General features: G+C 43.1%; 1 protein-coding gene across 6 annotated transcripts in view; it reads right to left on the bottom strand.

The window, feature by feature from the left end:
- KALRN (kalirin RhoGEF kinase) overlaps positions 1-24,869 on the bottom strand; it is a 1,626,736-nt gene that overhangs the window by 578,177 nt on the left and 1,023,690 nt on the right. For 4 of the 6 annotated variants that reach the window (XM_086957084.1, XM_086957086.1, XM_086957088.1 and 1 more), the window contains exons 15-18: positions 18,486-18,652; positions 11,311-11,430; positions 2,427-2,645; positions 889-1,038 (exon numbers count right to left, since the gene is read on the bottom strand). In XM_086957084.1, the coding sequence (XP_086813210.1) occupies positions 889-1,038; positions 2,427-2,645; positions 11,311-11,430; positions 18,486-18,652 (656 nt within the window). The remainder of the gene's footprint in view (positions 1-888; positions 1,039-2,426; positions 2,646-11,310; positions 11,431-18,485; positions 18,653-24,869) is intronic. The other 2 variants (XM_086957085.1, XM_086957090.1) reach the window with 1 other exon arrangement.

Genomic DNA, 24,869 nt, shown 5'->3' with positions numbered 1-24,869 from the left:
CTAGTGAGGCCTTAGAAGTTGAAGTAATTTAGATAATATGGCAATCCTGTAAAGTAGATTAAAAAACAAAAATAGTGGGACATAAAAACATCACCCCCATCATTGCAAAGTCTTGTTATCACATGGCATCACGGTTTAATATCGTGGGCTTTTCTTCTAAAAACCACACTGGCATAGTACAATTGCCCAACTGGGGGCTCTGGACTACGACTGCTGGAATGGATAAGATAATTAAATAAAAGCCCACATCCGGACACTTACTGTCTGTGGCAACTTGTAGTCATTCGATAACTCCAACAGATCATCATCGTAAACACTGTCCTGTATTTATCTTCCGTCTGCATCTTTGATTCTGGCGTCACCCACTCAAAATCCATGAAGAGCTCAGTCAACATTACGAGCGCTGCCAGTGATCAAAACAGCCCTATATCTGGCCTTTATAGAAAACTATCAGTGTTAAAGCTTGTACCATTGAGTTTTTTTTTAATGGATATAACGGTCGGTATGGCTGGTATTTATCTTCAAGACTTAACCAGGCATGGCAACTGCGAATGCCATTCTCTGGTTCAACAACATTTATAATATTTCAAGAATTATTGTTTAAAGACTTTGGAGCAATGTGGACCTATATGTAGGCACTGCAGGATCTCACTGGTGGCTTTGTATGTTCCTTTTGTAATGTCGTCCATCTAAATGGGACTCAACCCAAAGCTCATATTCCTGTTTTACACAGACTTTGAGCCACCCTAAGCTCTTGAGCTGATTGGTGTCCCTGGCATATGTGAAAATTGGTAAAAATAACATGGAAATGAGTACTCTAACAGTTGCAAGTGCAGATCTATGCAACAGTAAGATTGATAAAAAAACGAATAATAATAAAGCTCTTACCTTCAGAAAAGCCTCCTTCTGCTCAAGGTGCTTGCTGATGAGGGGGATGACATGGTCCATCTCCGTCGTTGGCCCAAGCTTGTCGTGGCCTCCGCACCAGTCTTCATCCCGCCGGTACTCCTGCTCGAGGCTCTCCAGCACACTGCACACCTGAAGCATGTCAAGAGCACTTTGTATTAATGTTGTGCCGGCACACCACTCGCCCACAGGCCACAATTCAAGAAACTAGTTCCAATTGCCTGCGTTTCCTTGGGATAGAAACAAAACTACCTGTTTTACAGAAATCTCCAGATACCACATGTTTCAGTTCCAAACTTGGGTTTATCAGTTGCCCCACAGACTGTTGACAATCACATAGCTCAGACATGTGCCATTCAGAATATTGTCAAATGCAAACGACTATCACCCGCCTCAGTCTCTTCCATGGTTGTGATGTTGGTCACGGCGTCCATTCCCATTCTCCAGCTATGGAGGCCTTAGGGAATCAATTTTCTCCAAGCAGAATTTCCATTGGCCTGACAAGCTGAGATGCAGTGCTGCAGATGTTTTGAAAGATGTATTAGCGCAGGCCAACTTCCGCACAGTGGCGCATGTACTTCAACTCACTGACTTTAATGCAGCTGCATGGAATTCATCGACGGAGGATTCTACAGTGAATTAGCAGTACACTGGGCTAGGTGTTGGGGCCGTAAGAAATCGCACAAGGTAGTCCAATTAAAAGAGCAAACCTAAAAGTCCTTCATTTGAGACTCCTTGTCATTAAACTCGGACTTTAAACACATGTATTTGGAGATCACACAAAATGTGCATTTTTTTACATCATGAAAGTATCAATCAACAAAGGATCATGGGCACTGACATTACTCCTGCACATACCAGCCAGTCACATGGCTGCCACAATGAAACAAGTTGTTATGCGGCTAGACAATTGTTACAGAACCATAATCAACCTGTGCTGTGAAAAGTTACAAACATCTGGGTTTCCAAATTCATACATTTTTCATGTACATGCCATAAATCTGATTTGCTTTCAGAATTATGTACTAGTAGTGCTCTACAAAGTGGTCCAACCTCTCACAGTTTCCCTAGTCTGAGCTATTAGTCTCAAGGGATGGGATGAGGTTGCATGAGGATGTTCACCAAATCTCCATAAAGCTCATGTGGAGCACACAAAATATGGAAGCCAGTATTAACCTATAGTGTGTAGCTAAAGGCATTTCAAACCAAAAAAGGGATTCTTGACCATAACAAATCTACTTTTTGCCCCACACAAGATACATTTGAGGCTGCTCTTTGGAGCATACAGAGAAGCTTCAAGTTTATGATAATTTCCCAGATCATAATATAGGAAAAGAAAGGAGGAAGAGTTAGAATAAAAAATGAGAAGGACAAGAATAAAATTAAACAGGCAATATTTACAAAACACGTATCTACCAGCCTGAGGATTCTAATGCCATCAGAACCCCACCGTTGTAATAATGAAGCACAATATATATTACCCTCTTTTGTCACAATGAACTATTTCTGGGAGAACTTACCTGTTCTGAGGTTTTGTAAAACGCCACCGAGGCATTGACCAGCTTTAGCCTGTCCTCCATCTTCAACATCAACTGCTGCCAGTGGAGCGCCACCTTCTCTGCGCAGTCCCTGATGGCTTCGCCATCATAGTGTCCGGCCTGCAGCAGCACTTCCGCCTTCTGCTGAACTTGCAGGGCACTCTGGTGAGTCTTCTGTAAGGAAGTGGCATGAAAGAGGGACTGTGTATGTAGGGAGGAAAGAGAGGTTTGTATAGATGTGCCAGGCGTATGGTAAAAGGTGAAGTGAGAGCATGAAGAAGTGAGAATGTGAAAAAGTTTCAAAGAGTTGCCAATGACATTACTCAATTACATTCTTAGCTTTATAACGTCTCTCTTGGTGTGTTACAATCTATTGCTAATATATATTGTATTTAATAACAGCTCCAAAACTCTTATCAAAAGGCAATTTTGTTAGCAGTTCCTATCAACATGTTTGTTTGGTGATCTCTAAATGTTCACTGACGTAAAGATGTCAGGGTGGTGTTGATCAAATGATGCTTAACATGTATTTATTTCCATTAGCTGGTAATTGGCCCCAGAGATGCTGTCAAATGGTTTTTTAAGATAAAGGAGTATATCAACTCCCTATGTTTGAAAAAATAAGTTATTTTCCTTCTCACACTAATCGCTGAATTATCTGTAAGCATGAAGAATGTTTTTTAAGTTCCTCTTCAAATACTTCATTTTGGAGATACTAATATAATCGTCTAGTAATGTTAATAAGATGTTTCATTTGTGATGCATCTAAAACCTAAATATGGTATCCTTGTGGAACATGGGAACTTCTTTATTTACTACAAGTCAGAAGTGAAAGTAGCATTGATTCAGTGATTTAAGAAAGACGACTCAAGAATGGTCTATGATTCCATGGAATATGGCAGGGGTTTCTAACTCCTTACATTACTTTTAGAAATTTAATATTTTGAAAATCTTTCTATGTGTGAACACAGTAATTTGTCGGTCTCTGGGTTATATTGTACAGCACCTGATGTGTCTGTCTCTGGGTGATATTGTACAGCACCTATGAGGAAAGTCCATTTTGGGCACGTTTTCCTACCATGCTGCACCATACTAGATACTAGAGTATTTCAAATGCTTTCCGAATTGAAAGAGTTTCAGTAAACAATGTAAGTTTAAGAAGTTTTATCCTAGCACACATGAGAGGCAACCGGAATATTATTACCCACTTTTGGAAAATACCTAAAGACCCAAGGCAACAAGGCTGGTGGAGTACAAACTACATTTATAGGGTGAAGCTAAGCTGCAAGAACCAATAATGAGCAGTGCTCCAAACTTCCGCGAGAGCAGCACTTTCCGTATAAGCCTCACAATGCACTTATTAAAAGGAAATGGCAAAAGTCTTAGGGTTCAAGTACAGTGTGGGGCAGGCTAATGTTTTTAAGAACAGGCTTAGCCATCTTCTAGACATGTCTCCTCTTTACAGAGGCCTCCATTAAGGAGCACTTCTAACCATCACCATGAGCTTCAAATTCCGGCTAATGCAGTACATCTGTACAAGCAAAGCATGAAAACCTATTAGCAAAAAAATTAATACTTGCCAGAAATGCTTTGAGAATTGTTTCAGAAAAGGATTGAATTTTGCATCCAGCTGCTGTAACGCTGTTCGTGTAGCCGTACTACTGTTAAGTAGGCACTGGAGAATTCCAATTGAGAAAGAGCGTAAGCTCTATGAGGTCTTTGGGGCCTTCGAGCAATGTGTGCTTTGTAGATTTGTCAATATTGCCTGAGCTGCAGCTTTCTCTCTTTAATTCGTCTGCTCTGCGGTGCTTTCTCATTTATGCTTTCTAGTATTTCGGATGTGGGAGAAACATTTAAGCCCTTGCTCACTAGGTCACAAGGTCCAAGCAGGTGGGAGACCAGCACAGATGAAAGAACAGTTATTCAGCAGCACAGCAGCACCATGGATCATTACATTTGTTTTTAGGCCAAAAGTCCCTAAGGAGGCAAGGTCTATGGCCTGTGCATCAGAAGGAGAGGTGTGCTTAAGGGTGGGCAGGAACTGCCCATGTACATCAGATGTAGCTGCCCTGTCAATGCTTGGTTTCCGTATGGGATGGACTCTACGCACTGCTTACTCCATCCGTTTTTCTCGCAGCGTAAGAGGTAGGGAAAGTGTCTGGTCCCAGAAGGACCTAGTCTTCGGAACGAAAGGCTGAATTTTGACTGACTAACAATGACACTGTGCTGTGTATTAATATTGTTCCTTTGTGTAACAGAACTGTACGGCATATCACTCATTTCCCACTTAACTGTTGAACAGAAGGTTGCAGGTATTTTCGCAATACCACCCACCACTATAGTCTCCTCACTTTTCTCACAGGTTGTGATTTGCCTCTACTACACCATAAACTATTACTACAACTATGTGACCTGCTGTGCTCTAGTTTTATTTATTGCATATATCCAACTGCACACACTTGTAATATTCATTATTTGTGTATTCATTACATGTAATTTGCAAGATTTGCTTCAAGTTTGGGCAGACTTTGAGCCTAACGTACTAGACACTTATGCTCTCACAAACCCTGCAGTTTGCAAAATCACAGGGTTTTCAAATGTAAAAGTGCTTAACTAATTTTGTGAGTCAGAAAACGATTTCCAACTCGCAGAAATGGTTTTGTAATCTATTCCAAATCCCAATTAGAAGCAGGTCTAAAAGGGGAGTCCTTCCTAATTGCAAGTTGCAATGGTATGCATCAATGATTTGTGTCACATATCATTGATCACTTACCAACACTTGAAAAGAGGTTGTAACTGATTTGCAAAGGGAAGGGGTTAGTCATGCTGGGTGACCTCAAAGGGGGACGGGGGGGGGGTGGCTACAGATAGTGGTGTATGGGGCAACTGATGCATTTCAAAAGAGAAAAGGCAGTGTTGGTTCCTTCGAGTAACCTGGGAAGCTTCAGGAACATTTTTCGTTTGGGAATGTAAACAGAGGAATGGCAGTGTGTTGTTCCTTGCAAATCACCAACCCTGCGTTTGTAGCCAACCACACAGGATCACAAATAGTGACCTGCCCAATTATTATCCATCCATTTTCATTAGACAGGTTTTTCTCTGTACCCGTGAAACTTGAGATTTTGTGACATAAGCTACTAGTAAATAGATTGCATTGCAAATGTAGAGAAGAGGTTACAAAAAGACAGCGCAATTTGTGATCACATTTTGCAGCCTGTCTTAGTACAACAGGCCTTTAGTGTATCACTTATATTTTGTCTGTTACTGCTCTATTGATGATCTGTATTAGTCATATCCCATATTATGTATGTTACAACCACCCAGATGTTCCTTATTGGTGCGATTTATGTACTGTGTTGCCTCTGCCCAGATATTCTGCATTATAAATCTTTTTAAATGGATTAGTACCATCAACTGGAATATTTTCCATTAGGTGACTGAGTTACATCACAAAGAAAGGAATTGTCTTTCACATTGTCTGTCATTGTAAAGACTGAACGCGAAAATGACTCACTATTGAACCTTGCACACACACACATAATTGTGTGCTGTAAATTGCCCCCATATTCAGTCCTGACACAGACACAGTCTAAGATGTGAGAAGGCATCAGGTGTCACATGAAATGTCCTCCAAATACCCTATACTTTCTACCACCACATGAAAAATAATACACATGGTTTTCTGCCACCATCATCCACCTCCAGTGGGCCCCCACGTGCTACGGCTGCTCCCACTCTCTGTATGAGTGTACATAATCACTAACCTCAGCAGCAACTCTGTCACCACAGCTGTCTTTTCTCAGCTTCCTTTGAGTCTTTAGAAACCAAGGGAAGAGTGGGGGTTGTACTGGCAGCATCAACAGGCTTCCGCCAACTGTTTGGGTCTATGAAGTTGGATGGACATCACAGGTTCAATGCCATTATGCCAGCATCTAATTAGCTTGGTTAGTCACTGGGGTGACCTCACATAATTCACAACAGTTGGTAGAATCTGAGGCTGTGTTATAGCAAGTGTGCACTGCCCCAGTATGCGACGTGGCACACCTCATTCAGTCCTGGGCAGTTCGCCATATTACAATCAAATCACTGCCACAAGGACAGCTGCAAACTCACTGCTCCAGGCCTGCTCTTGGTGGGTGTAGTGAGTGACTGTGACCACCTGCAGAGTCTAGTTTGGTGTTCAAAAACAGACCATCGTAATATAAGGTGTGATCGTTATTTTTTGGGACAAAGTAAGGAAATCCAAATCAGGCACCCATAATTGGCACTGTGGTCTGAGCTACAACAGAAAGAAGCAGCACCAGCGGCAAAATATTTAATAACTAGCATGTCTACTCTGGGTCTTACCGAACTTTGGGCAACTCCTACAAGTCATTGCCTTCTTAAGAAAATTAACAAAGAAAATAGTAAAGAATCAATCTTGGGTTTGAGATAAGGCAGCCCTAACAAGGAGGTTGCATTGCTGGATGACCTTGAGCTCCTATTCCTCCCTGGCCGCACAAAAGCATCTAGCTTCGGGTTTTGCCAAACATATAAAAATTTAAATTTTAAAATACAGATTAGGCTTGTTGCCATGCACAAAGCACTTTCCATATTGGCTGAAAAACCAATCTGATCCGAATTGTCGATTATGTGGTACTCCGAAAGAAGATATGCTGCATCTCCTCTGCATATGCAAGGAACTAACAGAGGAAAGGAGACAGCTTTTAAAAACACTTTTTAACTAGAGAGGTATCCGCACACGGAGACAGGCTGTGCTGCCATGTTTTGAACCCGAGGATACGCAGCTTAAATGCCGCTTTGTTTAATTCTTAAGACAAGTGGAGAAGAAAATGCCTAGTCAGAACAGCAATACAGCTGACAAGGAAAAGACGGACGCTGCTAAATAACTGCTTAATCCTCTAATGTACTGTAAACACCATTTGGTTATGTCTTTTAATTGGTTTTTAAAAAATATTTTTAATAACTAATGACACATAATGAGATATTTTGTAGCAATGGTTTTAAGTAATTCTGCTAAATAAAATAAACTTGAAACTTGAAACCACCTGCAGAGGGGAGTCTGGAGTGTCCATGGTAACCTTTACCCTTTTTACACCCTCCAGACAGCTGACCTCAGAGGGGTGCACTAACTGTGCACCACCTCTTTGTGGCACACATTCAGTGTGCCTCCAGAAGGCCTTTACGCCTATGCACGCATAATACAGCGTGGCCCATAGGCAAAGTATTTCGCTCATTTCCATGTGGCCACATCCAAATGTAAAATACAGAACACCACTTAGGATATCGCTGGTTCTGTATGAGCTATCTGTATTACAGAAGAAGCTGCACAAATGTCTGTGATCCCTCCGGCAATACCAAAGTGCAGCAGGGGCACAAAATGCAGTGTACATCCCATTGCACTTCATCGAATATAGTCCATGGTGTTTTCTAGAATATCTATCTATAAAACGATATACAACTGCAGCACTTATATTTTGTTTGCTTCTTACATGTTCTGCATTAATATTATGCTGGGGGGACAGCAGTCCTAATACTGCTTGACTTGTCGGCTGCTTTCGACACGGTCGATCATGTCACCTTGATCGGCCGTGTCGAAAACATTGGTGTCCAACATAACGCCAAGAAACTGTTGGCGTCCTTTCTGGCCAATAGAACACAGAGGGTTGCACTGGGATCATTACATTCCCCCACTCTGTCGCTGCCATGTGGAGTTCCTCAAGGCTCATTCCTTAGTCCGACACTCTTTAACATTTATGTGTCGAACCTGGCCAATACCATTCGTGCCCACGGGATGAGCCTGACCTCCTATGCCAACGACACACAGTTGGTTCTTGCCATTAAGAACGATGGACACAAAAAAGCAGCTGACCTCAATCAAGGCATGGTGGCAATTGGAAACTGGATGGCTTCCAATTGCCTAAAATTAAATTCCGACAAGACGGAAGTAGTCATTTTCGGTCATTTGACACCGGAATGGTCCTCTTGTTGGTGGCCCGCGTCACTGGGCCTTCCCCCTAAGCCCGTTAGCATGGTGAGGAACCTCGGAGTCATTTTTGACGACCGTCTTACTTTTCTCCCTCATGCTAACCAGATCACTTCTGCTGCCTTCTACAAACTGAGATTAATTAAGAAAATTCTTCCTTTTCTCCCAGACTCTGCCGGCAAAACATTGGTCACCTCCTTGGTATTGTCGACCCTGGATTATTGCAATGACCTGTTCTTGAATGCTCAAGAAGGAGTCTTGAACAAAATGCAATTAATCCAGAATTCAGCAGCTAGGCTCCTGGGCAGAATCCCCAAATTTCATTCTGCTTCTGCGACCATCAAAGAACTACATTGGCTACCCATAAGGAATAGAATAAAATTCAAAGTTTTATGCATAGTGTTCAAAGCCATGCATAACATGGGACCTGCTTTGTTCACTCAAAATCTGACCCGCTATTGCCCGCCCAGAACCTTACGCTCTTCCAGTTTGAATGATCTGGTGGTCCCACGCAGCAAATCTGTCTCATGGGGAGACAGAAGATTTCTTGTCTCAGCCCCCAGACTTTGGAATACTCTGCCTCCCTCGATTAAATCAAGCCACTCACTCTGGTCATTTCGTAAACAACTCAAGACTTGGCTTTTTAATCAGTAGACCCTCTCTTCCCCTCCTTGGTTGAATTTTGCAGATACTACAGCGCCGAGACGCCCAAGGGCCTTTGTTCGCGCTCTAAAAATTTCATTAATAAATAAATAAATAAATAAATTATTCAGATTTTGTGTATTTTCTGTGTCAGCACAATATATGTATATATTGTTTTTGCTACTACTGTGCAAATGTGAATGTATCGTTCTCATATGCTGTGCATTAACATCTCTCAGACTAAGTACTGAGAGTGCTTCCGGTCTCTGTTTTATTATAACCAAGTTGTTCTGGACAGCTACAAATTTATTTAGGTGGTTTGGCAGCTCCACGGAATTGATAGCAGGTTGCCACAGAACTGTTCGCAGTGCATGATTCACTGCTGCCCAGCTGTTAGTCACTGGCGAGGTTCAGACTAAATTTATGTCTACTCACTTTTGTGTTTTCATTTGTAAGCTTGTATTTAAGAGCACTCAATTGTTGTTCTTCACAACTGCCAGGATTTTCGTCATTAATTTCTTTCTATTTTAGATATGCCTATTGCTAATTTTTCTTAAATCACATGCTGCAGATTGAATGAGAATTCATTTAAAAATTGTGTTAGCCAAATTTCAGATTGTGTTGAAATATTAGCCAACACGTTGTGTGCCAAAGGATTCACATTGATTCTCTGAACACCGCCTGCACTGTTTATATTCCACCTGTCTGCCACCACGCTAATTACATGCACTAGAGATGCTCATATTATGCTTCCAGTGCCAGCTCACTTCACGGCAATGAAGTGACCTGTACCCTTTTGGGAATGATCCTTGGCGGGGATCCCCACTGCCAACTTACTGATCAATTTCAACAGGATCCAGGTACTACATTGGCACTCGGTGTTGACTTTACATTCAGCAATGATAGTGACCAATCATTATGTCTATCCAAAATGTCTTTGAGGTATCACGGACCCTTGATTTGGCTTATTTAGATATATTCTAATCACTCAGGTATGCATTGTAGTGTCAAAGAATTGAAAGTTACAGAGGTTGTAAAAGCGCTATAAAACACTTTGTGTCTAACCCTAAACTTCTCTCTGGCACTGTAATATTGAGTGCAGAATTACTTACATACAAGATCTACGTTTGCAAATCTCCTTAGCTTTGAGAGATGCCAAGTATTGAGGCTCGAACATAATATGAAGTTATTTGACATCCCTTCCATGTTCTTCAATGTAATCATCCCTGCTTGTTTATTTTTTTTTGTTTAAATCATCTCATTTATTCATTTTTCTTTACATCAGGCAGCTGTTCAAAGCCAGAGCACACAGCTCTGGTAGATATGCTAATGGCATTCATGGTCCGTGAAAAACAAATGCCATTCATTAATTGTATATGAAATCCATTGATATTTATTAGAGAGAGTAAAGTAAAGAGTCTGCAGAAATTGAGTGTAAAGCTTCCAGTTGAAAAAACACATGGAACAGGCTTTTTAACAATCTTTAACCTTCACCAGAAAGAAACCGCACATATGTCCTGACTCTGTGTTGTTTGCACAGCAGCTACTCCATGGGAACCTGTTGTGTTTCATATAAATGTATTAAGATCCTGTGAATTGTAGAAGCGCATCGTTCAGTTGAAATTGCCATGACACATCTAGAAGGTCTTGCATTCCTTTATACTGAAACAAATGCAAATTTGACCTCCTTAAGAGAATTCAACACTAAGAAGTATTCAGTGTTCTCCGTCAAGATCATAACTTCACATGAATAAATCTGTGTATTACCTTTCATTTGATTCACGATTCAGGAACCTGACTATGTAGCTATTTGAGTAAGATCAATATTGTGGCAGCTGGTTTCAACCTCCTTGCATTACTGGGAGCTCTCTATGACTGCTGCAAATGTGAGGTGTCCGTAACTTTAGAGATTGCTTTGAATAATGCTGAACAATATAGTCTTTATTGGGTGATGATGGGGATGGTTCAAGCAATAGCTTCTAATACATATCCTCATAAATTAAAGGCAAATAAATGTCCTATTATCTATTTTCTTTTTTTATATAGTACAGTAAGAGATGTGAGTTCACCGACATTTTGTTTATCTTGAGACTAAAAAGCATGTGTTTGTGTTACCTACACCTTATTCATTTATTTTGAGACTATAAATCGTGCTGTTCGGGAACTAAAAGATAATTTGAATTTTAAGTGACACGAGGGGAGTGATAGAGAAGAACAGTAAGATTTGGATGGTGTTACCTCGATGGCCAGCTGAAACTGCTCATGTTCTCTCTGAAGTTGTTCTGCCTCCGAAAGCGAGCTTGCGTTGACGAGGTTGGCATTAAGCATGGATTCCCCATTGCGTATCCATCCCAGCACCTGAAAAATAAATGACATTTCCATAAACAAAAGCTTGGCATTTTCTCCAAATAGGGTGTCTGTTAGCAAACATACTTCCGCAAACCTTGGCACATTACTAAGTAAAGCGGGTTGCCCTCCACAGATATGGTGAGGGGGAATCTAGGGTGAGTCAAAAAGAATGGAAGATGGAGAGCCAGTGAATCAAGAGGTGGAGGTAAGCAGAGGGATGGAAGAAAGAATACGGGAAGGAGAGGGCAGAGGAGATGCAGGGCAAAGAGATAAAGTGAAGACCAGCAGAGGAGCTGAAAGAGGAGAACGCACTAGGCGTGTAGAAGTGACGGAGAACATTGGAGGATCTGGAGATGGCTCAGACAAGAACTACTGAGAGGCAGGGGAGAGCAATGCCAGCCAGAACTCAGACTCCAGAGACATGCTCAAGATGCAGCGCCCACTAGGAGAAGGCAAATCAGTCCTCACCTGCCACTCTACAGGGTTAAGGGCCATAGATTACAGTTAGTTTTCAGGACTGGGAGGGAATGGGTACTTGGGGAACATCAAAAAGGAGCTGCATGTAGCACGGGCACAGAACTTTGGGCAGTAAGGTTGAGGAGCTTTGGGGAGCGCAAGTGCAATCTAGGGAGTGAGCTCAAAAGTGTTCTTTTTATTATTTCACTTTGCAGCACGCAATGCAAACACACTCAGAGTGTTTAACGTGCTTCCTCTTGTATTGTTTTTTTATGTATATACTACAGGAGTATGGACCCATCAACCACGTTGGGATTGGGGTAGACAATCATATAAAACATATAGTATCCCAACTGGTATAATTGCAAGACGATTAAAGAGAATATGTCAAAAACATTATCAGCAAAGAAATAAGGAGACTCAAAGGTTATTGCAAATGTGCTATAAGCATCATATTTATCATGAAAGGGTTAGGGGAATTACAGTAGTAGCAAGCACTGTAGATAAACAATTAGATAACCCTATTTGCACTTGGTGCGTAAAAGGTGCATGTGGTGAGCAAGGTGACGACCCAAGTGACAAAGTGATCTGCGTAAACGGCGCATTGGTGAATGGTGTTTACATATATACAGTGAAAAAGTAGGAACAATGTGGCTTATGATGAATTTATATAGCTTGGTTGTAATCGAAGTTCTGTATGCAGCGTGATTAAAGGCTGTCCGGGTATTGGTATCGTGCCGATGGCAACGTCCGATCCCTCCGTGATCGGGGAGCCGGGGAGTCAATCTCTGGTCATGGTTCGTATCAAACGCGAATGCGAAGAATCCGATCGTAGTACGATCGGATTCTTCGCATTCGCGTTTGATACGATCCATGACCAGAGATTGACTCCCCGGCTCCCCGATCACGGAGGGATCGGACGTTCCCATCGGCACGATACCAATACCCGGACAGCCTTGAATCACGCTGCATACAGAACTTCGATTCCGCCCTGACGGACCGCCGATCGGCGGCATTGGATTGCTACAGTCAGTCCTACTTTACAGCACTGTTCAACCCAGTCCTGATGATGATCCCAAGTTATGAGGATCGAAACGCCGTCGACCATTCAGCCCAATAAAAGGCGCTACCAACAATGTGGCCCATCCTAAAGATTTTTGATTCAAATTACAACCAAGCTTCATAAATTCATCATAAGCCACATTGTTCATACTTTTTCACTGTATATATGTAAACACCATTCACCAATGAGCCGTTTACGCTGATCACTTTGTCACTTGCGTCATCACCTTGCTCACCACATGCACCTTTTACGCACCAAGTGCAAATAGGGTTGTTATAATTGTTCCTCTTGTATGGGGTCATTTACCTTGCAGTCACATCAAACAAAAACTGTTTTGGGCCAATAGTAGCCTCTTATCCTTTCAAGGGGTTAAGATGTCTAATACCATAGGATGGCAGCACTGTACAAACTGTGACGACACAGCCGATTGGCTGACCTCCAAATTTGGGCAGGGGAGGACTGAGTCCTTTTAAAAAAAATTGGCAGTTTAGATCTTCGCTCTGGACATTCTGAACAATGAATGGGTATACCGTGCAATATTGCATGCTTAAATATACCAGGGTATTCTGCATGCAAAACTAGCACACTTGATCAATACTGACTAAATGAACTGCCTGCATGTAAATGCCAGCCACACTGCAATCAATACTATATGCTTCAGAAGCCTCATGTAGCTACAGCTGCCCTCAGTGTTGTGGACTTGAGTTGGCCCGGAGAGTTAATAATTTTGCAATTATTACCATAAGTCATTATTTTAACTGAGCAGCTTTGCATAGAAATCAGTACTAGTTCCATCTAAATCGATGGAAACAGTTGAAGTTTTCCCAAGTGCTTAATAAAACGACAGGAGACCAACAGCACAGGAGCTAGTTGGCTCCTTGGCATTTAGGTACGTAAGGATTACATCGTCATGGTCTACACTTTGACTTTGTTCCACCGTATACATTTAAAAGGGCATGCTCAGTATGCCCAATTCTTTTCTTTGAGATTTGATGCTGCTGAATTGTCATTTGCTTACATCTTGCACTCCATGGTGCCTAAACTTGAAGGAAAAGTCAGCACATATATCTGTTTTGTTACAGACAGCAGGCGACAAGCAACCACAATTTATTCCCTATGTAATATGTCTAAAGTGCTTAAACACTTTGTTACAAGCTGTTAAACCAGAAATTCAAAGTGCAGAATAGCTCAGAAATGTTAAACTTTCTCAATATCACACATCACTTTAAATGGATTCGGTAGAGGTTGCTTCTTTTCCTCATCTTCTCCTACACATATATGGTTAATCTTTAAATTCATGTGATGGTAACAACAGTGAGAAGTATTGTTATTTTATGGGTGTACCATGTTCAAAGCAGACGCACTGTGTCTTGGCCTTCATTGGGTTCTTACACCCACAGTCCTGTGGTGATCCAGAGTACAAATAAAAAGATCCCCTTCACCTCGGGATCTGGTGGTTCAATTTAATGAAAATTACTGGAGGACGTTCTGCAGGTATGGGTGGACCAGACAATAGCATTTTCATTAACTAAAGTTAGAGATTTCTAGCACTTATTTAATCAGGTCATCAACCTAATGTTTCCAGCATGTTTCAGCTGTATTGGTAGTGTCTGCCAATCACCAGGACACATTTTTCACTAGAGCATGTACTAATATCTCCACTCTAATGCTGGAAGTCCACATGTTTTTTAGAACAACAGAGTGGTACCATGCATAAGAGATATACGAACACAAAATTAATAAAGACACAATCTAGGCTATATTCAGTACTGACTTGTCCAGCCGGACAGAGGTCCAATTTTTACTTATACAAGAAAATGTTTAAAAGGATACCTTCAACAATTCCATAGAGAAGGGCACAAGCCTGTACCCAAACGTATGCAAATTGGCATAGTGAAGAAAGTAGTCAGAGGATAGAACAGAGTTTTTAGGCAGAAGCTGTAGATTTCTGTGGGTTACACAATAACAGAAATTCCATTGAACACCATTACTAGCCTAACATAGACAATACACATTTCACAGTATATGGGGTTTTAAGAGGTCGACGGCGTTTCGATCCCATTAAAGAATTAAAGGGATCATCATCAGGACAAAAAAATGCCTAAATCTTACAAGCCATGATAGCAGTAGGTATAATGCCTGAACACAGTGGTGGCCGGCCAGGCGGAGAACGGCGTAAGGGGGATCCGAGCAACGGAACAATCAAGGTACTTAGTTCTGTGTTTTGTTGATGAATACGGCTCCCGTATTAGGGAGAAAATAGTGGGACGCGCCAGCAATGCGCTCGGTCACGTGGAGGGAGGGATGAACCTGGTCAATGGGCTGGAGTACCTTCCCTGGCTGTTCAACCTGGCAGTTTACCAATTTCTCTCTTATAAAAAGTATGCGTTATCCTCTTACTTCAACATTTCCCTTTTGTTTTCAGGAAATACAGCAAGCTTGAATGACAGAGGCTGCCAGCATCGCATAAACCTCTGAAACAAATAGTGTACCATTCAAATACACCCACTTGAGGTTCTGTCTGAACAAGACAGTCCAGACAAATTCTTTTTTGTGCATTTATGTTTCTTTAAAAAAAGAATGAGGGAGATAGGAGACTCACCGCACCAACATATCTTTTTGCAGGCCGTAAGGCAGGGAAGATAGGGAAGATTAACTTTACATATCAAAGAGGACGAGTAGCGACAGGAGCGGATCGAAGATCACATTAACAATGACAGAGTTCTTGATCCCTGCTTTTACTCATTTCAAAATGCCGTCAAAGTGGGTGGACTAATCTACTGTACATGATGCTTCGAAGTATGAAACAGATTATCATATGTGTGTAATTTATGCAATTTTCATTTAAATGTATCAAAAGGTGATGACTGCTTTCCCCTCTGTCGCTAGGACAACCCTTGAGGACCTCTTTGTAACTTCTGTAAATTAGCCAATCTGATCAATAAGATTTGAAATGTAAGAATGCATTTAGCCTTGTTAGCAGGATACTGCTGCCTGCTTTCAATCACCGTTGTGGAAGATTCTGGAGTCTCGGGTTTTCACAAAAAATAGCAATCATCTGGGTCAAATGTGCGATTTAAGTCTCCTCTGATCTCATCTTGTGGGTGCTATCACTTCCCCCAGACCAGTGATTTTGGTGAGGTTATGCTATTGCAGATTCCATAACGCGTGGCTTTTATCCTGCATGTTGCAGATAAACATCTTTCTTGAAACGAGTGCTATTATTTCCGATTTTTCTTTGGCACATCCAAGGGCCTTTTCACATTAAATGAATTGACTTCTTTCAAAGGGCCCTGAAAAGTGCTAAATGGCTTGTTGATGTGCCACAAATGCTGAAATCATCTTGTCCACATTTATCCAGCTAGAGCTCAAATGAATTACCATTTGGGCAATCTTCACCCAACTATCTCCTTCAACTTCTAAGGCAGGCAATATCACTTGCATTTTAACTAGACACCACTCCCTTTTGCAAAATGTCCACTTTCAGAAACTGTCTATATTAGAAAACTGTTAAAAGCCTGTACTTTGGTGTACTCAATAACCTTTTTGCTTGCCTTACAATGGAGGCAGAATGATGTGCTGTATGGCAGGTAAAATATGGCCCATCCCACAAATTATTACACTCAAAAGTACTAAAGGTCCATCAAATCTGAATATGACTGTCCAAAGTAGAAGTCCTGAGCATCCTCGCTCACAGCACCAATACCACATTTAAGTATTATATTTATCAGCAAGACATCCCCCAAACAGACACCTCCCCGACTGTGAATGTGTTTTGATAGTACAGGTCTATTAAAACAGACAGGACTCCTGAGTGGTTCTTGAGACATACAGTTAAGGCAAGATTGCAGCAGCATGACTTCACTATACATAATGCCACATGCGTTTTTCCTGTAAAGTATGAGAATGACCTATGTTACCTAAAAAACATAAAAACAACGTGAGGACATGTACAGATTGATTTAGAGTTTGGCACACTTGTTACTCCGGCACAAACGGATACCCCATCCACCATATTACAAAATGGATAATGTCCTATAGCCCTTGCAATAATAAGGGATATCTGTCATGTTTGCGACGGAGCAGCCTGTCCGCCAAAATCGAAATCAGGCCCCAGGTGAATGGAAATAGGCCCTTGCTCAGTGTTTCAAATAACCTACGACATGAAGAGGTTCCCACGAGATTGATATAAAAGATCACCATCATTACAAGCCCCAATTATACTCAGTTTAGAACAATTAGCGGAACTCATGTTCCTTATTAAAGGGCATGATGACCGAGGACGTCCTGAACACAGGTACACAGCAATGTGCCCACAGAAATAACACCAATATGGGTCTAGAAACAAGAAAAGAAACATTTTGTGCAACTAGCTGAAATTGTAAATCGGAATGCTTGGAACGTTCACCTTCAGTAAAAAGCACTGAATGGGTACAACAGGTTCATCATCCACTGGGTCACCACGCATCAATTGATAAAATATTGTCAGGTGAATCCATTTCACTGGAAGCACAGAGCCTTAGAGAGACCATGTGGTTTGTTTTCTGGCACTAAAGCTCTTATTTGGGTGGAACAACTGGTGCTGGTGGAGAGCAACTGCTGTTTGCTTGTGTCATATGATATGTAAAATAGTCAAAATGATAGGCAGTTTATTTAACTGCAGATGCAATAATCTCATTTTCATGTTTCTTAAAATGTAGGAATCATGGTTTTACTAGCTCTGTTCAAAGGATGCAGGCTAGCAACGTGGCAGAGCAGTAAACCACCACACACAAAAGGAATTAGAAATGCTAAGCAAAGAGGGGTCAATGGACAACACAGTAAACAGATGATGGCTGAATTCAGTGCTCAGTAGCAGGCTCTTGACACACGGCGAGACCCTTAAATTTGGTTTTATACACATTATGAGAATGAAACCAGAACAAAACTGGAACAATTGGAATTCACATTATTCCAGTAGAGGGCGAGTAGCAACATGTTTTGTGGCGTACCGTTAAGTCACCAGGAAATTTATCAGGCATTGATAGAGAATATTAAAATATTCAAGGCAAAAAGGAAATCATTGATTGAACCCACAGCTATCCTTGAAATAGGAGTATTATTGACATTGGTAAATCAAATATCATCTAAAAATCGAAACTTGCACCTTGGCTCTGCACGCCATATATAATGATTTGTTACATCACAGGATGAAGGCTAAGCCGAGCACTACAACAGTCAAAACTAGTGACTTGAGGGTCTGAAGGTGTCAAGGCACATTAGGGTGTGAGAGGAGACAGAAGGTCGGCTGTGGGGATGAGATGTATTTATATTTGCACTAGTATCCTCTTAATAAAGCTGCAAACAAAATCCTCGTTATGTATATAACATTGATTAACAAAGCGTGGGATGTGTTATGAAGAGAGAGGAGTAGGCACAGATCAATACTGCAATGATTTACTTAGCCAATAATGGCAGTGGAAGCTGAAAAAATGACTGGGTGATTGACTGACTCCGCTTACTACTCTAGTTAAATTGTGGCCAAGATCGAAAGGTTATGACTGACCTGTTTGACCTCTGCTTGCAGGTGTCGGAGTTGTAGGCACTGTTCCAGCCGCTTGTGGGTCTGATCCGCGTTCAACTCCAGTTCATGCTGCTTCTCGTGAAGGAACTCCAGCAGCTCCTGCACTTGTGTAGCGAGGTCGATGTCCTTCTCACAGATGAGGTCGATGCCTAGACAAAACAACAAGCATACATATATAAGAACAGCTAGCTATACTAGACAATACTCTAAGATTCTCATATACAATCCAAGGACGTATGACACCAGGTGCGAGGGAGGAATCATGAGCATTTAGGAGATAGGTCGCTGCAGCATTTAATTCATTCATTGTTAATGAATATTCAAATTACTTTCAAAGCATTAAAAGGCTGAAAATGCATGGCTCTAGGGAACATGAACCATACTTTTGAGAGGAGCAAAGCTTAGAACAACATCGAAAGATGGAAACATGCCTGGCGACTGTATAAACAGCCATGTATGAAAGGCTGTATGAAATGTAATAGAACCCCTCAGCATAAAGACTAACATCCGGCTGCTATGAAGAAGGCTATGCCTCTCGAGCGTAAATGTTTTCCTTTGGGAACAGGTAGGACAGACTGTCTAGCTCCATGAAGAGTTCAGACAAAAACCAAACAGTGGAATTTGGAAGTTAGACTATCACGAGAATTCTGATACATGGTCCTGTGGGTGATGATCGTGAGCTAGATGTAGGTAATTCCCATTTACAGACTCTTAAATACCGAATTTTAACGAATCGGTATTTAAGAGTCTGTAAATGGGAAGGGGGCAGATGTAGGTAATTCCGAATTTTGGAATACCGAATCTGTAAGATGTGCATGGAACGTTGAGAGATGGGAACTGTGGCTTGATGCCAGAGAAAATCAACATAAGAAAGATTAAGAAAAAAATCCATCAGCTCCACATATAATGAGCATGAGTTCAATATAAAAGACACTAGCATCTCCACAGGGCCATCTAGATGACTGTCTGTACTTAGAGTATACTGTTTGGCCCAGTTCAGAAATATGAACTCAGAAATAATTGGTGGGCACACTTGTTGAGCAGCAGAAATTGGAGTGATGTCAAATCTGTGATAATCAAGGGAGAAGCACGGCCCAATAAGTAAGTACTCTACTAGCACAGCACAGGTGAAAGCTGGGAATGCCTTGCTTTCTTGGGAGAACGTACCCTCATATGAATGATCCTTCCCTTGGATCCAGCAACAGTCCTGGATCACCATCACATTCTGCAGTACAGAAGCTGCACCGGGCATGCCAGGCAACCATTCCAAAATTGATTCACTAGTGTGTATTACAGCCTGGTGGGGAACATGCATAGTGCGCATGAGGGCCGGCCAAACAATCATGCTCACGTACAGAGTGCAAACCACTCCTCCCATCTCTGGCCAGACCGCCCACATGAAACCGAGCCACTGACTGCAATAGGAAGAAGAAAATTATAATCACAATACTTTATTGTCATTTTATTTTTCCTTTTGAGAAGTTGGGTGACGCTCCTCTGCTCTAGCAGAGGAGCAGCCACTGGAATTCATTAAAAATAAGATTCCCCTTTGATTGGATAAAGTTTATTAATTTGTTACACAGGAATGGGTCAGGACTAATGGTGTTTTTATTATTAAAACAGGTTAGAGTTTTTACTGTTTTAAATAACTCCAGAGTGGAGTCTTTAGCAGTATTAATTTTATCTATTTTTTTTATTTATTGAAGTTTTGTATATCGCTAGCTGGACCCGAGGGTATCAGAGCGCTTCATAGCATGTACAGTTATGAACAGGAAAGTTTGGACGGAGACCTAGAGCAGAGGACAAAAGAAAAATAATAATCTGCAGTTCACCAACTCAAGAGCAAAATGGGACAAAGTTCAAGAGCGTATCTTCAGGTTGTGGGGTTTCGAGAAGGGGAGATAGCTGTCCTTCCCCAGTCAATTGTGGATTTCTCGTTATGGACGAGAGCGCTCTAGGAAGAGGGCTTTGAGTAGTATCTTGAATTTCGGGAAGAAGGTGGTCATTCTGATGTGTGTGTGTGTGTGTGTGTGTGGTGGGGGGGGGGGGGGGGATGGGGTTCCAGATGTTGGGTGCATTTCCCGCAAAGGATTTATTTGCGGTTTTGTGTTTCCGTGATTTCAGTGGGATGAGTAGAAGCGTGTTGGAACTTCTGAGGTTCCTGGACTGACCGGCCCTTTTGAGTTTGGCGGCCAGATATTCTGGTTTGCCTGTGTGCAGGGCTTTGTGCGTGAGGCAGGCTGTACGGAAGCTGGCTCGTTGGTCGATAGGGAGCCACTTCAGTTCCCTGAATGCTGGTGAAATATGCTCGTTCCTGTGACCATTCTTGCTGGGGCGTTGAGGGTAGTGGTAAGAGGAGCTAGGTGGGCTTTTGCTGTCCCGGTCAGTGCTGCGATACCATAGTCAATTCTGGAGAGCACCAATGCCTGAGTGGCCTGTTTAAGATCTATCGAGGGGAGGAAAGGTTTTATTTTGAGAAGCAGTTTCAGATTTAGGAACTCGCTTTTGGCGGTTTTTGAGATGTGTTTTTTCATGTCCAGTTTGGGGTTGAGGGTAATCCCTAGGGATTTCACAGAGTCCGTTGGCGCAAGGGCACCATTGAGGGCGTCTATGGCTTTGAGCCATTCTTCAATTTGAGGGTTTTCGTCTCTATTAGAGATGAGGAGCACTTCTGTTTTCTCTTGGTTGAGTTTGAGGTGGTTGGTTAAGAGCCAGTGTTGGACCTCAATGAGCGAGTCTGTGTATGTCTGCGATCGAGGTGGTTTCCAGATAAAGTTGTGTATCGTCGGCATAGAGGTGGAAGGGGATGTTGGAGTTCCTTAGAAGTGTGGTGAGGGGTTCCTTGTAGATGTTGAAAAGTTGTGGAGAGAGTACTGACCCTTGCGGAACTCCTCTGCTAACGGGAAGGGGGTCAGACTCAAAGCTATTGTTTTTTATTCTTTGTGTGTGGTTGTGGAAAAAAGAGGAGACCAATTTTTGTACCGTCTTTTCAATACCCGTTCTCTCCTGGAGGACTTGAGGAGCAGGGTGTGGCCAACTGTGTTGAATGCGGCCGACAGGTCTAGAAGGATGAGACGGCTACATTGGTCGGAGTCCAGTGACATGTGAAGATCGTCTAAGACATTTAAGATTGCGGTTTCAGTGCTGCAACCCTTTCTGGATCCTGATTGGTGTGGGTCTAGTAGTTTGATGTTCTCTAGGTGTTGGGTTAGCTGCGGAAGAACACATCTTTCTAGGATTTTGGATAAGAGAGGAAGGTTCGATACCGGTCTAAAGTTGTTCATGTCCTCAGGGTCAAGGCCAAGGCCAGATTTTTTTAGTAGCGGCGTGACTTGTCCAAATTTGAGGCAGTAGGAATGGTTCCCGAGCTCAGTGAGCTATTGATAATCTTGCACCAAATTGGGGCCAGTGTAAGCTTCAGGTCTTTTGCCAGTGTCAAGGGTAGCTGATCAAGGGAGTGGGATGAGGGTTTCGCAGCGGCAATCAGATTGCTTATTATTTCTTCCTGGATGGGACGGAAGGATGAATAGCGAGTAGGTGTGATCATTAGGGTATTGCTATTTGTTGCTAGTGTCTGGATCTCCGTGAAGGTGGAGGGCTTAGTGCTGAGCAATAGATCAATTTTGGCGATTTTTTTGTTGAAAAAGCTGGGAAAGTTGTCGCAGTGGGTTTTGGATGCCACCATGTTGGTTGTCACCGGTTTGGATGTTTGGCTCCTGATGATGTTAAAGAGTTCCTTGGGGCGGTTTTTAGCATTGTCCAGGGCGGAGCAGAAGAAGGTTGTCTTTTTGCTCTTGATGTGTTTATTGTAGTTTCTGCGTGCTGCCTTGAGTTGATCACGATGGAGGGATGAGGGGTTATTCCTCCAGGTTCTTCCTAGGGTTCTGAGGTGTCTTCTTTCCTCATTTATGTCTGTGGTGAACCATGACTTGGAGGGGGTGCTTCTGGGTTTTTTTAGTTTCCAGGACGCCAGCCGGTCCAAGGTGAGAATGGTAGAGCGAAATGAGTTCAGTGGTTGAGAGTTGCTTCGCCGTGTTTAGGAGGAGCGTGCTTAGCCCTTCTTCTAGTTTGTCTCGGGGGACTCGGGTTGTATTCCTGACCCATTTAGGAGGGGCCTGAAAAGGGGGTTGGGATAGGGCCGGTTGGTTGATATGAAAAATTATGATGTGGTGCTCGGACCAGTCCACGGGGATGATGTAGTCAATAGAGATTGTATTTTTATCCGCAATGATTGCATCCAGGGTCGCTCCTCTATGGTGTGTTTCCTCAGCAGTGTTGGATCAAATCGTTGTCTAGCAGGAGGCTATTAAGAGATTGAATGAGCAGGTTTTTTGTTTCGTTCCATCTTAGATTGAGGTCGCCCAGAATTATGCTGTTGTCGTTGCTGAGTGCGGATTGGGTGATCAGGTCCGACAGATGTGCTCCAAATTCGTTGGAATTACCTGGAGGGTGTTACAAGAGGTGGCATTGTAGTGAACTATTTGTGCGCGATTTGATGATGACCGACAGGCATTCGAAAGAGTTATGAAGGCAGGAGTGACTTTCTGCGATGGAGATGTCACTTTTGTGAATAATTGCTATGCCGTCTCCTTTGTGCTCGGGTCTGTCTTTGTGGATAATTAAGAAACCGGGCGGCACCAGTAGGTCCATAATGGGGTAAGACAGGGTGTTCAGCCAGGTTTCCGTGATGAATGCTACATCTAGGTCATGGGAGAGGATGGCTTCTGCTATTTCTGTTGCGTGTTTGGAAGCACATCTGCTGTTGATAAGCATACAGTTAATGGAAGGTTCATCTTTTGTTATCGGATTGCCAGTCTGGGCTCTGGGTATGGAGGATAGATACGCTGGGGGTCTGGTGGCTCTTCTGGGGGTCCCTGCCCATTCCAGTAATGACTTGGATCAAGGAGTTGGGAGTAGAGTTCAAGGGGGGAGTCTGAGCCTGAGCTAGCTGGTTAGTGGGGTGATCATATGATGAGGAGAGTTCGGTCGCTTCCTGGGGGGAAGAGGGTGGGATTTGTTTTTCTGGGTCTGACTGCTCGTGACTCAGTCCAGGGTTTGGTGGGTAATGGCCGATAGCCTGGGGGGGGGGGGGGGGGGGGGGGGTCAGGGCCCGGTTAGGGGGAGGTGAGTCAGTCCTTCTGGGTAGAGGTGGGGTGGGGGTGTTGAGGGGTGAGGGTGGACAGATGGATTTTCCTTAGGGAGGATAAGATTGCCATCAGGCCATGAATCAGGGTTCCAAGCTGAGCTTCCAGAAGGTCAAGGCGTTGCGCCAGCTTGTGTGAGGAGGGGAGGATGGGCGGAGCTGAGCCCTATGGGTGAGGGCCTGCAGGTCGTGTCATTTCTGGAGGGGTTTAGAGGAAGAGGAGCTGCTGCCTCTGGCTTAGAGTTCGCCTGTGGTAAGGTTGGGGGGAGGGGGGATGTGGTCCCGTTGGGGATGGGCGTAGTGTTCCTCTCTTGGGGGGTGGCTGTGTATTTGTAGAGTAGGGGTTAGCGAGGGGGGGCTGGGAATCAGAATTGCTTGGGAGTCGGGATTCTCTTTGGGCGGGTGATTGTATTCTGAGGGTGCTTCGGGTGATGGGGGGCTGTGGATCAGTTGTGGTTGGGATGAGGGTTCAGTACTGGACGGCTGGGTGAGATGGATAGTGGGGCGGGGTTGGGTGAAGGAAGGAACCTATGGTTGAGGGTGACGCGGGGCTAGAGGGTTGGCGAAACACAGGGGATGGGCTCGCAGCGCGGGTGTAAGCGGGATCAAATGACTTGATGATTGTAGGGAGCTACTTAGGGGGTAGGACCGAGGAAGGTGTGAGTTGTGAGATGTTGCCATCTTTAGTGCGGGGAAGAGAGTCGAAGAACTCGAGGTTCTCGTCTTTAGCCTTATTTAGAATAGTGCAGTTCTCAAAGATGGTAATGGAGATGTCTCCGGTCAGGGACTATTGTTTCAGGGGGGAGGTTGTTAGTTTACGGTTGCGGTCTGTGATGGTGGTTCTGGAGACGGGGAGGTGAGAGTTGAAGATAGTGACCCAGAGGTCGGGCATGTTGGTGTGGAAAATGAAGTCCATTTTCCGCTGCCCTCTGGATGAGCAGTGGTAAGTTTCAACAACTAGAGTTTCGGGATGTTGCCTGATTAATTTCTGTTTAAAGCGTTTTTTCGCTTTGAAGGAGAGGCTGTGGGGGCAGGTTATAGCGAAGGTGTTCTGTCCGTGAGGTGTCAGGTAGTTGAGAGTGGGGCAAGGATAAGTGTCTAATTGCAGGGGGCATCTTAGCTGGGCGGGGGGAGGAGAGGATTCTCAGGTGCGAGGGAGGGAGAGTGTTGTGTCGGGTAGGGGCTGGGCTGTTCGGTGAGGTGGGTAGTGGGGTATCTGGATT

The sequence above is a fragment of the Lissotriton vulgaris genome, chromosome 2_1, assembly GCF_964263255.1.
Source record: "Lissotriton vulgaris chromosome 2_1, aLisVul1.2, whole genome shotgun sequence".
In the NCBI taxonomy this organism is placed as follows: domain Eukaryota; kingdom Metazoa; phylum Chordata; class Amphibia; order Caudata; family Salamandridae; genus Lissotriton; species Lissotriton vulgaris.
Note: the sequence above shows the minus strand (reverse complement) of the source record. Positions and strands in the feature narration are given on the sequence as shown.